General features: G+C 40.7%; 1 protein-coding gene across 1 annotated transcript; it reads left to right on the top strand.

The window, feature by feature from the left end:
• The first annotated feature begins 6287 nt into the window (after nucleotides 1-6287).
• LOC126824274 (cartilage matrix protein) lies at nucleotides 6288-11430 on the top strand. The gene is made up of 7 exons (XM_050553471.1): nucleotides 6288-6361; nucleotides 6641-6680; nucleotides 7756-7797; nucleotides 8190-8459; nucleotides 9985-10278; nucleotides 10521-10559; nucleotides 10865-11430. Exons 1-7 carry the CDS (start codon nucleotides 6326-6328, stop codon nucleotides 11428-11430), a joined length of 1287 nt encoding a protein of 428 aa, XP_050409428.1. The 5' UTR covers nucleotides 6288-6325.
• The last annotated feature ends 2209 nt before the right edge of the window (nucleotides 11431-13639 follow it).

The following is a 13639-nucleotide window of genomic DNA, read 5'->3' as shown; positions in this document are numbered from 1 at the left end:
ACGAAAAAACGAGGTCCCGTGTACATATTGGCGTGCACGTAAAATATCCCTTGATAGTTGAAATTCGATATAAGAGTAGATCGTAGTGCCGCTGCCCGGGCAAAATGTCCCTCGTAGCACACTGTATGGCCCAGTTCGGAGAGCAGAACAGTAGGATGTTAACCCCCATTTCATTTCATTTCGCCAGGTAAACACTGTCCATAAAAAAATAGATATTTGAGCAGCAGGTTTAGTTTAGCAATTGAAAATGAAAAGCGTATCAGAAGGGTGTGAGAAGGCAGCAAAAGTATTACACGTGTATTCGATGTGTAGGGTACGTTAAAGTGAGGGAGAAAACGGGGTTTACCGTCCACTCATTTTGGGACTACCATATGGTTCAATTTTATTTTAATAATTCGCTTGTGCACACGTGCAGGAATCTTTAGCAGTGGAAGGAAACCGGAGGACCCGGAAGAAACACACGAGGTTGGACAGGCGACCATACTCCTTGTCACGTTGGGTTAAAAGAAAAACACAACGAACATTATGGAACACAATCACAGTACACTGCACATTTTGCGAGACATTTCGACAAGTATTATGTTATCGTTCTGATAAGAGAACTCGTGTCAAATAGAGAGAGAGAGATATGGGGTTTAACGTCCACTCGACACAAACTAGGTCATTTCGGGACTAACATATGGTTTAATTTTATTTAAATAATTTGTTTGCGCGTAGGGGTCTTTAGCAGTGGGAGGAAACTGGAGGCCCCGGAGAAAACCCACGAGGTTGAACAGGCGACCCTACTCCTATGTCAAATAGAAGTAATCGTAATTCATAAATAAAGTAGTTTCAAGGTAACCTTTATTCTTAAACAAGGTTGTTATGAACTACCCCTTTCTAGTTTAAAACACCACGTGTGCAGATATTGATTTCACTCAAGTTGTAATTTTATGCCTTTAATGACAAACTGGAAATCTGGGAAAGTATCAGTGACGTTGAGCTACAGCTGTTTGAATGGAAATGAAATGAAATGGGGTTTAACGTCCTACTGTTCTGCTCTGAACTGGGCTAATGAAGACGGGCATACGCTATACAGTGTGCTATGAGGGAAATTTTGCCCGGACAGCGGCACTACGGCCTACTCTTATATCGAATTACAACTGCCAATGTATCTGTCCTTGCCAGGCCCTCCGTCCTGGATCACTGACAAGGAGGTGGGTGGGGGCACGCCGGAAAATCTGGATAAACTATCTCGGCCAATGCAGGGACCGAACACACGAACTCCAGGCTAGCGAGCCAGCTTCTTACCCACTTAGCCTGCCACCGTGACCGCCTGTTTGAATGGAAATAACGTTTCAACAATATATTCCAAAAGGACAGTTCCGTTCAAACGATCTCAATCAGCTAGTGGTACCAAATGGGAAAATTTGCAAGCTTTGGACAAAGAGCGTTTGCTTTTGCTGCCGCTGAAAGATGGAATTCAGTCCTAGTTATGACGTCTTTGTCAGTCTTCAAATCTCGATTAAAGACTCTTCTTTTCAAATTTCACTACAGAAATTGACACAAAACTTAAAAACCAAAATATATTTAACAACAAATATAATTTTAACACAGAGATCATTGCTACGATAGATGCGTAACGAAGATTTGAAGAAACGGGGAGTGTCGCAAAAACTGGAAAACACCAGTTATTCTTATATATATATATAACTGACTGAAGTAACTAGCGATAACAGATACACGGTCGATTTTGAGCTCACTGATAATTCCTTTGAAGATGAAAGTTGTTTTATTAGACTGTGAGAGGATATTTGACAATTTATAAAAAAGCATTTGACTGTCACTAGATAAGAGAGGACGAGAAAAAAAAGGAAAGTCCGTGCATTCTCTTGTTTTTATTAATTCTCTAGGTTTGACAGGCGGCCCTGCTCCTTGTCAGGTACAAGCGCGGAACTGAAACCAAGCCACTCGACTCAATAACAGACCTTGTAATCTAAAGCGCAGGCGTTGAAACCAATTCGGCAGCCCAACTCCCCAATTTGCGAGTGTGAAGTATCATTATATAAGTTATATTAATTAATTAGCAACACAATTATCATTCCATGAAATCCTAAATAAATAATCAATTTATCCGGCGGAGGTCATTGATGAAACGAACTAAACCAACTAAATGTCAGAGCAAACGCGTTATAAAGGTCAAAAGTTATTCCAGACAAGAAGTGAGGTTAAACGTCGTACCTTTCTGCACCAACAGCGGTAAAGGAGACGTGCATTCGGCATGCAGTGCACCTGTGAGGGACACTACCCGGACAGTGGCGTTTCCGCCTACTATTCGTTGAATTTCAACTGGCAATGGTTCTTTTACGTGCATGCTGACAAGTACACGCCAACGGGTGCTATTTTCAGGCCATCCTCTCTGCATCACCGACAATGGGGAAACGAGGCAAAAAATTCGGATGCATTGCCTCGGTCATAAACGGGACACACAAGACGCATATCCAAGAGCAGTGATTCTCAACTAGTGTGCCGCGAGATCTTCCTAAGTGTGCCGCGAAATCAGAAAATGTGAAAAACCACGTTATCCCAATTGAGTATTCACTGGTGTCTACTGATAAGTTCATAGCTGTGTTTTTCTTTATTTAGTTTGAGTCATTCTAAAGAGTCTCTGTTTACACTTGTATTCAGTCCGACTTACCATGTTTTTATTTTGCAAAATTCAAATATTTTTCATATATGTATTTAGCCAGGCGTGCCGCTATTTTTGCATTGTGTTCCAAGGTGTGCCGTTGGCAAAAAAGGCTGAGAACCTCTGCCCTAGAGGTCGATTAGGTGCTATTCTAGTTATAGGACTGGTGTTAAGGTTAGTGATGATCTGGCCAATAAGACGTTGGCCGAAATGCCGTTTATTCGTTGTGCAATAGTTACAATCAGTTTGAATACAAGGATCTATATACCAACAGGGACAGAATGTAACATTATAGTGGTCTTAATATATAAATAATGTCACAGGCTTTAGTCTCGGAAAAAGGTCAGACCGTCTGCCAAACGAAACATATAGCTGACCAACCCAATGTGACAGAAACGACTCGTGTATTAAATTCAGTCACTCGTAGACCTAGCCGGATTAAACTTGTAAATTTGCAATTTGTGTTGGTTAGAGGATGTAGCTGATAAAATTGAAGGCTATATTCTGGTCCAAATATGCCCCATTGACACCTCGAGTTTCTCTTACCCCCCCCCCCCCTAAAAATTATCCTGCGTCCTCCAATGCCAGATTTCAACGAGATACCTCAAAGTAAAATACAAAAAAAAAATACAGACGGGCAGAGAAAGCCAATCCCCCCCCCCCAACCACGCCGGATCTAACCCCTAGTTTCTCACTTTAAAATCAAGAGCAGAGCAGGTCCATAGCTAGCCAAAAAATGTTATGTTGGTGAGGGGGGGGGCTTCTGAGGGCGCCAATACGGCTTCTGGGAGCGTCGATGTACCTACAGTTGACGGTCCACGGGGAACGGCACCGTGGACACGCCTCCCGAGGACAGGAACTATGAAAATGACAGAAAATTTCAATATTGACATATTATGATATTTTAATATGAACATTCTAAAAATTTGAAGGAAGGAATACGATTTTAGCGTACTTATAATAATTAATTATGACAAAAACGAAAAGTTCGGAATCGGGTTAGAGTGCTACTTGGTTGAATTTCCGGAATAAGCCATCCCACAGATCACGCCGTTTTGGGCGCTCCATCAATCAAGTTGTGTTAATCGTGTGATTCATTACGAGGCGCCTCTCCAGTTTGGCACGCTTCATATATAACGACATGATTGGCGAGGCGCCCATAAAGCCAAGTGACATTGGTTGGGCGCCCCGCCAATCTGGTCGTGGGCGTCCAACCTATGTCACTAGGCTTTATGGGACAGGTTGATATGAGCACTTTGGTCGTTGGTTTCGTATTGCGTCCAATGTAAAGGGCCGACAGAGAGACACAGACACTATAATGCCATGGGTTTAAATGGGAAACGTTTTGACAAGTTAAATAGGCATTTTCTTAATTTTTCTTCGATGGATAGCCTAATCAAATATAAAACGTCCCTAAAATGAAAGGCACCCCCCCCCCCCCCGGCCAAGTACTAGCTGCAATTTTTAGCGAGATAATTCTTATCTACGGCTGCAATTGATACACTATTCGACTCTACGCATGTAAAATTGGAGAGAGAGAGAGAGAGGGGGGGGGGGGTAACGTCCACTCGACACAAACTACGTCATTTTGGGACTAACAGATGGTTCAATTTATTTCAATATTTGGTTGCGCGTAGGGGTCTTTAGCAGTGGGAGGAAACCGGAGGACTCGGAGAAACCCCACGAGGTTGAACAGGCGACCCTACTCCTTGTCTCGTAACCACGCCAGTTGACTCAATGACAGACCTTATGATATAGCGCGTACGTGTTAACCATTCGCCCCTATAGCACGAGCATACTATACTCGCACTGACATCGACCATGGTGATGCATCACAACGGCTACATTACGATAGATACACCAAATACCCCCTTAAAAAATTGAAAATAATAGTTCTAATTTAGACAATTTTCCCGTCACTCTAGACGATGATTACCATTAACAATTTGTACAGACTGATTGACTGGTTATAAATGTATTTTTTAAATTGAATAAAAAGATCACTTTTGGCAGCCCTCGTTATATTTAACATTCAAAATACTATGAGATTTCGGGTTTATTTTTTTCATAGATAACCTTATAGACCTCTCTTTACACTATTATCAAAGGAAAAGTTGGAAGTGTGTTTTAACGTCAACTCAACACATATAGGTCATTTTTGGGGCTAGCATAATAATAAAATTATTTACTTGTCAATTCGTTTGCGTAGTCAGTCTATTTAGTAGTGGGAGGAAAGCCCAATTAATTATGGAATCAAACTCATGGCTCATTAACCGGGAGGTCCCGGGTTCTATTCTGGTATTGGCAGAGAAAGTACCTCGGGATTTTTAAGCGAGGTTTCCCCTTGTCAATGATGGGGCATGGCAAGGATGGGACAAAAACAAGGTCCCGTGTACACGTTGGTGTGCACGTATATCCATAAAGAGTAGGCGGAAATGCAGTTGTTTAGGGACAATTGCCCTCATATATCAGACTGCATGACGTATGCCTGTCTTCATTAGACCGGTCGGTGCAGAAAAGTAGGACGTTAACCCCATTTCATTTTCAACATAAAACAGACCTTATAATACGCCATACTGCGCCTTAGAATACCCTCAACTAACAAAACAAAATCAACCCTAATCGAAGCTTATATAATATAAACATGTTTTGACAAAACAGCCTAGGTCTAACGCAATGAGAAGATTGTATAAATGCATTTCTTAAACAAATAAACGACTTGCATACGTCAGCAGGTTTATTGCAGGATGTAAACTGCGTTGTTAAAGAGACAATGCATTGGTAAAAATACCGAATAACTGTGATAGAGTTTTTGGTAGGGATATGATATGGAAACGATAGGGATACGATATTTATTTGAATGGATTTTGATTATAAATAACGATATAACAGGTCTAAGTGGAACAGCAATCTCACACTCTTGCTGTCAACGTCAATATCTGAAAAATAAAATAGATTTACTAGCATAGGATGATGTCTATTCTTGCAAAGAGACTATATACATGTATATTTAACGTGGGTGGGGTCACGGTGGCTACGAGGGCAAGACACTGTCTCGCTAGCCTGGAGATCGGGTGTTCGGTCCCTGCATTGGCCGAGAAAGTACATCCAGATTTTCCGGCGTGGTTCCCCCTTGTCAGTGATGCAGGACGGAAGGCCTGACAAGGACAGCTGTCTAGTCGTTCGGATGGTATACACATTGACGTGCACGTAAAAGATCCCTTGACTGTTGGAATTCGATATAAGAGTAGGCCGTAGTGCCGCTGTACGGGCAAAATTTCCCTCATAGTACACTATATGGCGTATGCTCAGTTCGGAGCAGAACAGTAGGACATTAAACCCCATTTCATTTCATTTTAACGTGGGCACTTCTGTTGGTTTTCTACCACTTTAACGGATTATAAATCCCACCGAGGACATATCTACTGTTATGCAAACTGTATCATAAATATAACACAGAAACGAGCGTGGAGGTTACTTTAAATTTGATTTTTTTTTAAGGACGGTTTGGTGACGATTTCCTCCGGTAATAAGAACAATAAACAAGTATATAAATCATCTGAAGAGGGTATCAACAATTATATACAAACTATATAAAGTAGATGGGAAGGATGGTAATCAGACAGATAGTTAATCTACTACCGGGGAACAACCATCATGGCGTGGACAAGTTTAATAATCGTCTGCATAATGGTAAGTTTTCGTAATTTTTCGAAAAAACCTGGAAGGAATGTATGTTGAAAAGTTCGCATCAATTTGGTTTCAAAGGCAAGGCAAGTCATGTTTACCCCTAAAACGTGGGATAAGGTACTAGTATTTTAGACATAATAAACATGTCCTGCTTCATGCACGACATTTGTCACTACTAATTGCTCTCTTTGATTATATTTCTCAATAATGAATCTATATATGTTTTTCTCCGAGTCTGTTATATTTTGGTACTTTCTTAGAAGTTTTGCCTTTTCTTCACAGGCTGTGACAGTTTTGAAAGGTTGTGCGGCACTATCAATAGGTAAGTCTTGATTTCGGGACTAACGTATGGTAATCTTTTTTGTTTTGATTCGCGTGTACATTGGGAGGAGACGTTAGAAGTGTGGGGACCCGGAGATAACCCACGATGTTAGACGACTCGTACAAGCTTGGGATGGAAACACACCACTTGCCAGATCTCGTGATCTAAAGAGCAGGAGTTAGACCAACCAGTCACCTGAGTGGCGTGATCAGAAGAAATGTTCCAAACATTAAAGGGACTATCCCGATTTGAACAGAGTCTCAAAAATAAAAGTCCGAGTACGTATGAAAATTAAGCGCCAAAATATAGAGGAATGGTGTATTTACCCTGTATCAAAATTTCAGCTCAAAATATTCAGTTGTTTGGACGTGAACGTCTAAACTGCTTATCCGGACACGTAACCCTTTTAAGATTTCGGGTCAATATTTTCGTTGGGTGACCTGATAATCGATTCCCGTTCCTTTAGAGGTCTATACAGTGAATGACCTGTGTGCTGTACTTGATAACGAAAGGTATAGTGCACCTACACATTATTTTTATAAAATAAAAGTCTACTTTTATCCAGACACCGCATAATACAGCTTGGAACACTGGCCTCCATTTCCAGATTAAGACTGACGGGTTTAAGTTGTTTGAAAACGTTTCACATATATTGAGTTGGTTGCTCGTCCCTAAGGTAGAGAATATTAAGGGATTTTAACACAAAAGTAAGCAGTTTTATTCTCCAAAATATTATTGGGATTAGCCTTTAAAAATTTTACTCTACAAGTCGCCCAGTGACACGACTGGGTGGTGTTTTATCTTTGGGGTTGAAAACACCATCTATAACAAGTTCCATTTGCGTACTTGTTCTGCAGTGCCCATTAATTTCATTTGCCGCAGAATAATATATAATTTGACCGAAACCATCATAGTTTCCTCGCATGCTCCAAGAAGAGCCTCTAGAAGTTCGCAGGGTGTGTTCTTGTCATTTTGATGAAACGAAAAACCGATATCCTTTGTTTGACAAGGCTTGAATCTCATTTCATTATATATACCACAATGGCGAACAAATCGTATACCATTTTTATTTCAGCAAGAATGTCCGAAGTGCCGGTGCTGTACAATGTTGACGAAGGTAAATATAAGCTTACACCTATCTGCAAGCGAATTATTGAAATAAAATTGAACCTTATGTTAGTCTGGCCTAGTCTGTGTCGAGTGGACGTTAAACCTCTCTCTCTCTCTCTCTCTCTCTCTCTCTCTCTCTCATGTTTATCCTGGGGGGGGGGGTCTTGGGGGGGGGGGGGGGTTCTTTGCATATAAACCCTTGATTATTAAACTTTATTATAAAGATGCCATAACATCGCCTAGAATGAAGTAATTTGATTGAAATTTTCAATATATTATTCATTTTTCAATATTCTTAAAAGCTACCATAGCGATAACTGTCAGCTCTTTCTCAAAATCTTACATACCGTAATGAATCTGTAACTGATCGCCATTTTCATCGGAATATTTTTTTTTCAGTATGTAGCCAAAGACCGTTAGAACTGACCTTTATATTAGATGCCTCGTCGAGTATCTGGTTTCAAAATTTCACTAAGGCTAGGAATTTTGTGGCTGATTTTGTGGACCAGTATGAGATTGGACCGGAGAAGGTTCGTATTGGGGTAGTGACATATGGTCTGGGTGTTTATACCCAGGATGTTATCAGATTATCACAGTATAATGATCTGACTAGTTTACAGACAGCCATCAGTCGTCTGCCATGGAGAGCTGGGTCACAAACTGATACAGGTTAGATGTCGTTTACATTTTTAGTGATACAGTAACATTTCAAGATTTTCTGGCAATATTTATTCATAGACCCCAAGCACAATAAATATGTGGTTGGATCGGGTATGAACTGATAAATGGGCGTCCTTTACTATTGACCCGTCTTCATTAGCCCACTCGGCTCGTGGGTTTTCTCCGGGGCCTCCGGTTTCCTCCCACTGCTAAAGACCCCTACGCGCAAGCGAATTATGTAAATAAAATTAAACCATATGTTAGTCCCGAAATGACCTAGTTTGTGGCGAGTGGACGTTAAACCCCATTTCTCTCTCTCTCTCCACTCGGTTAAAAAAAGTAGGGCGTTATCCCCATCTTATATCATTTCACTTTACTATTAGATCATATGGAACCAGGTTCTAAACTCCACTAGTACCGCTAAACCTAGAATGTTTAAAACTGCAAACTTTACTGGAGACATAACAAAACTGATTATTTACAAAATATTTGACAACAGAAGCCCCAAATTCGTCGGGAAACTTCAACTGTATATACAAGTTTTACTGTTCTTTAAAACATAACCTCATCGTAATATCTATTTTCATGGAGCATTATGTTACGTAATTTTATGAATTCCTATATTTTGCGGTTCCAGCAGCGCTATATTCCACAAAAGTCCCAAACCATAGACATTAGGAAGGTAGGAGGATAGAACACCGCCGAACAATGTTATTCTGAGAAAATATTTTTCGGTCGTTCAGAGAAATGAAACGTTGTACTTTTCTGCGCCAACCTGACTAATGAAGACAATCATACGCCATACTTTCTACCTACGCTTCGCCGAATTCCATCTGTCAAGGATTCTTTTACGTGCACTAGACTCAGTTCCTCCGTCCTGCAACTTTATCGACCAACATCGGTGTAGAACCTGGGACCTCCTGGTAAATAAGCCAGTCTAAGGTTCGTCGAATTCCAAACGACTAGACTTGGCCAACATTGGTCTCGAACTTGGGGCCTCCTGGCAAGTAAGCCATCACCTTACTCACTGGGCCACGTATGGTTAGAGATACACATCATTATTTGATTTGCACATTATCTTTAATTTAGTTAAAATTATTAGATGTAGCTAGACTGGCCTAGACCCTGATTTCATAACCCGATCTTCATTGTAGGGGGGATCACGTGGCTAAGTGGGTAAGACGCTGGCTCACTAGCCTGGAGGTCGGGTGTTCGATCCCTGCATTGGTCGAGAAAGTTCATCCAGATTTTCCGGCGTGGTTCCCCCTTGTCAGTGATGCAGGACGGAGGGCCTGACAAGGACAGCTGTCTAGTCCTTCGAATGATACGAAAAACCGAGGTCCCGTGTATACATTGGAATGCACGTAAAAGATCCCTTGGCAGATGGAATTAGATATACGAGTAGGCGATAGTGCCGCTGCCCGGGCCAAATTTCCCTCATAGCACACTGTATGGCGTATGCCCGTCTTCATTAGCCCAGCATCGGAGCAGAACAGTAGGACGTTAAACCCCATTTCATTTCATTTCATTGTAGGGCTTGCTATAAGTTACATGAGGACGAGCATAATGTCAGAAGCGAGACCAGATGTTAGACGAGTAACTGTGGTTATTACCGATGGCAACTCACAGGAACCAGAGACGACAGCTGAAGAGGCAGCCAGAGCTCGTCAAGAGATGGAAGTCTTTTCAGTAGGAGTCAGCGATCAAGTTAGTCATGATGAACTAGTTAGCATTGCTGGTGACGAAGAAGGGGTGTTCTATGTGAACAGGTATTCTGAACTAGAGAACATTAAAGGGAGACTAGCCATGAAGACTTGTACACCCGTAGGTGAGTATCGTTTTTCCTCTACAACAAATACGCTTTACTGATGCGCCTTGTTGTTTTTTTTATTTTCTTAACCGAATTATTGTAACTGGGATTCAAAACGGTTTGCATTTAGGCTGTCATACAAATTTATCATATTCTTTGTTCTTTCTTTTATTCTTGTTGTGTCATATTCTTTTTTCTTGCTTTTATTCTTTTTTTTTACCCCTCTTTCCCCCCAATTATTCCTTTATTTTCCTTTTTAGAACCTACATCACCACCTTTACCACCACCAGAAGATCAGCGTAAGTTATTTTAATTCCACTCTTATATCAAATTTCAACTGTTAATGGTCCTTTTACGTGCACGCCAATGTGCAAACGGGCCATCGGATTTTCGTCCCTTCCATATACCTATATGTTGTCCCTTGCCAAGCCTATTCGTGTTCTATCTTAGAAGCGCAACTCAGTTTTGATATCTGGACTAATACCAAATTAAATGTTTGCTTTTGTATTGTTTTGTGGTTGGTTTTTTTTTTTTCAATTTTGCATAAATTATATCAAGACTACTTCTAAATTAAATGTTTATTTTTTTTTTTTTTTTTTTATAGCGTGTGGTATTAAAGATCCAGCTGATGTTTATTTTGTTTTTGATCCAGCAGCATTAGGTCTAGAGCGTACCCTATGGGTAACCAAATTCATCAAAGAATCGGTTAAAACTGAGCACATGAAGTATATGCAGGTTGGTGCCATTAGTGGATCATGTCCTTTAGATGCTGGTTTCAACTTAAAACAATACAACAATTCGGCGGATATTGAATCCCACTTGGAAATATTCGAAACCACAAAACTGCCAAGACTAATTTACCAAATGGCTGATTCGGGATATGATTTCCAAAATGGTGGCCGATCCGGAAGCCGTAAAGTGGGCGTCCTATTCTTTGGCGGAAAAGTGCACGATTCTGCGCCCATTTTGGAGAATGTTCAAATGGCGGAAGATATGGGTATAGAGCTCTACTTTGCTAATATTGGTGATGGTGATATCAGTTTGCTAGAACAATTATCACAATATGGTACTCGTTTAGACTCTTCTACGGAAATGCTGCGACAGATATCGTACTTGTTAGACGGCTTGTGTGCAAAACCAAAACAACCAAACTGGTTTTATTCGAACTGAATGTTGTTAATAACTTACTATAATAATTTATTATAATTTGTTTTTTATTTGTATTAAACAAGTATTGAAATTTCTGTAACTTTTATTTGAAAATTTAGACCAACATTTTTATGACAAACACCCCCCCCCCCCCCCGCACTGTCACGTTATGTATGTCTTGATGGTCGACACAGATTATAGCTGTGGGCTCGGGGGATCGGGTGGCCGAATGGTTTAACGCGTGCGAGTTGGATCATTTGGTCTGTCAATGAGTTAAGTGGTATGGTTTCGATTCTCTGCTTGTACGTGACAAGGCGTAGGGTCGCCTTCCAACCGGAGACTCCGGTTTCCTACGCATGCTAAAGACTCCTTCGCATAAGTGAATTATTGAAATCAAATTTAGCCATATGTTAGTCCGAAATGACCTAATGTGTGCCGAGTTGACATTACCCCCCCCCCCCCCATACACACACACACACACTCACACACATCTCGAGATGTGGGTTCTAAATTCAACAGATAAGGGCGGTAACTCTTATAGTTTTGAACATCATTAAACCCGTGGGTGGAATACTATATTAGCTCAACGAGAATATTAAACCCTATGTTAATCCCAAAATGACCTAGTTTGTGTCGAGTGGGCGTTAAACCCCATATGTTGTCTGTCGCCTAATATTATTAAACTCGCATAGTCCTAACGTTTGGTATGACCAACTAAGGTTCCATTTACTTACCGTACTTTGCATTCATGATATCACTGTTTCTGTCAGCTGTGACAAAAATAACTCGTATCCATCCATGAACATCGCGGTAAAGATGGTATCTAACTTATATAGGATTTTTTTTTATCTAATTGTCTAGATTACTTTCTAAAGAACACCATTCGGCCATTATTTTTGTAAAATTTCAATATGGAAATAAAAATAAGCCTATTATAGCATTGCGGCTTTAAATCCAAAAAACAAAAACGGGCACACCGTATAACGACCAAAAGAAAAACAATTTATTTTTTTTGTTCCATAAAATTTCCAGAATGTCTATGAATTATTTTCTATTTTTTTTTAAAATGAAATGGTGTTTAACTTTTCTGCGCCAACTGGATAAATGCAGACGGGCATATGAATTTTGCCCGGACAGCGGCATTACGACCTACTCTTATTTCAAATTCAAACTGTCAAGGGTTCTTTTACGTGCACGTCAATATGTACACGTGACCTCCGTTTCTCGTCCCATCCAAACGACTAGACTGTGTTCCTACTCAGGCCATCCGTTCTTACACCACTGACAAAAGGAAACCACGCAGGAAAACCCCGAGGAACTTTCTCTGGGAGCGAACCCGAGAACTCTTGGTTAGTGAGCCAGCATGTTAGTCACCAACCACCGCGACTCTCTCTCTACTTGTTTGAATGGGTTTTTTTATAAGTATGGCTAGAATAGCGCCGGGCGACCCCTAAAGGCTTTAATCGACCCCCACCTCACCCCCTCCTCCCCAGTATGCATCTGTTAAGTACAAGTACTATTGTCTCTGCTTCCATAAATAAATCTACATGGATGGATTAAGACCGGTGTGTGTAGTAATTCGAAACATGAATTTTTGTCCTTCTAACAAAAACAATGACGCCTGTACTTGAAATAGTTATAGAAGTGGCGAGAATCTTTAAATCTTTTGACGAGACTGTATGCTATAAAGCCTACGATCGCTTATCCTCTGACAAGAAAAGCGCGAATTAGCATTACTGTGGTAAGATTCCTGAGGCGATTCGAGTTAACACTAGAGCCCAATTTGAAATTTCGCTTGAAGTTTTTCCAAAATCAATTTCTTCAATAAGATAGTGACAACACTCGAAGTCAGTCAAATTTACTTTTAAATCAAACCCTTGCTTTGTCTCGCTTTAACTTTATCGAAGAATTATTATTATTTAAGGAGGGGCGACTGCCATGACATCATCCATGCGACAGCCCCAGGCAAGTCGTAAGTCGAAACGGAAATGCATACATCAACACATGGTTTCATATCAGACTTCATGTCTTCATTATCCCGGTCGGAATAGAACAGTAGAACGTTAAACCCCATTTCATTTCATTTCATTTCAGACTTCGCGTCTTCATGGGAGATGCTAATTGTAGGCCGGTTGGGAACTGGGAATTATGATCTGCAGTCTGATATGAATGAAATGAAATGGGGTTTAACGTCCTACTGTTCTGCTCCTATACTGGGCTAATGAAGACG

The sequence above is a fragment of the Patella vulgata genome, chromosome 6 (assembly GCF_932274485.2).
Source record: "Patella vulgata chromosome 6, xgPatVulg1.2, whole genome shotgun sequence".
Lineage (NCBI taxonomy): Eukaryota > Metazoa > Mollusca > Gastropoda > Patellidae > Patella > Patella vulgata.
This window is presented reverse-complemented; position numbering and strand designations above follow the sequence as displayed.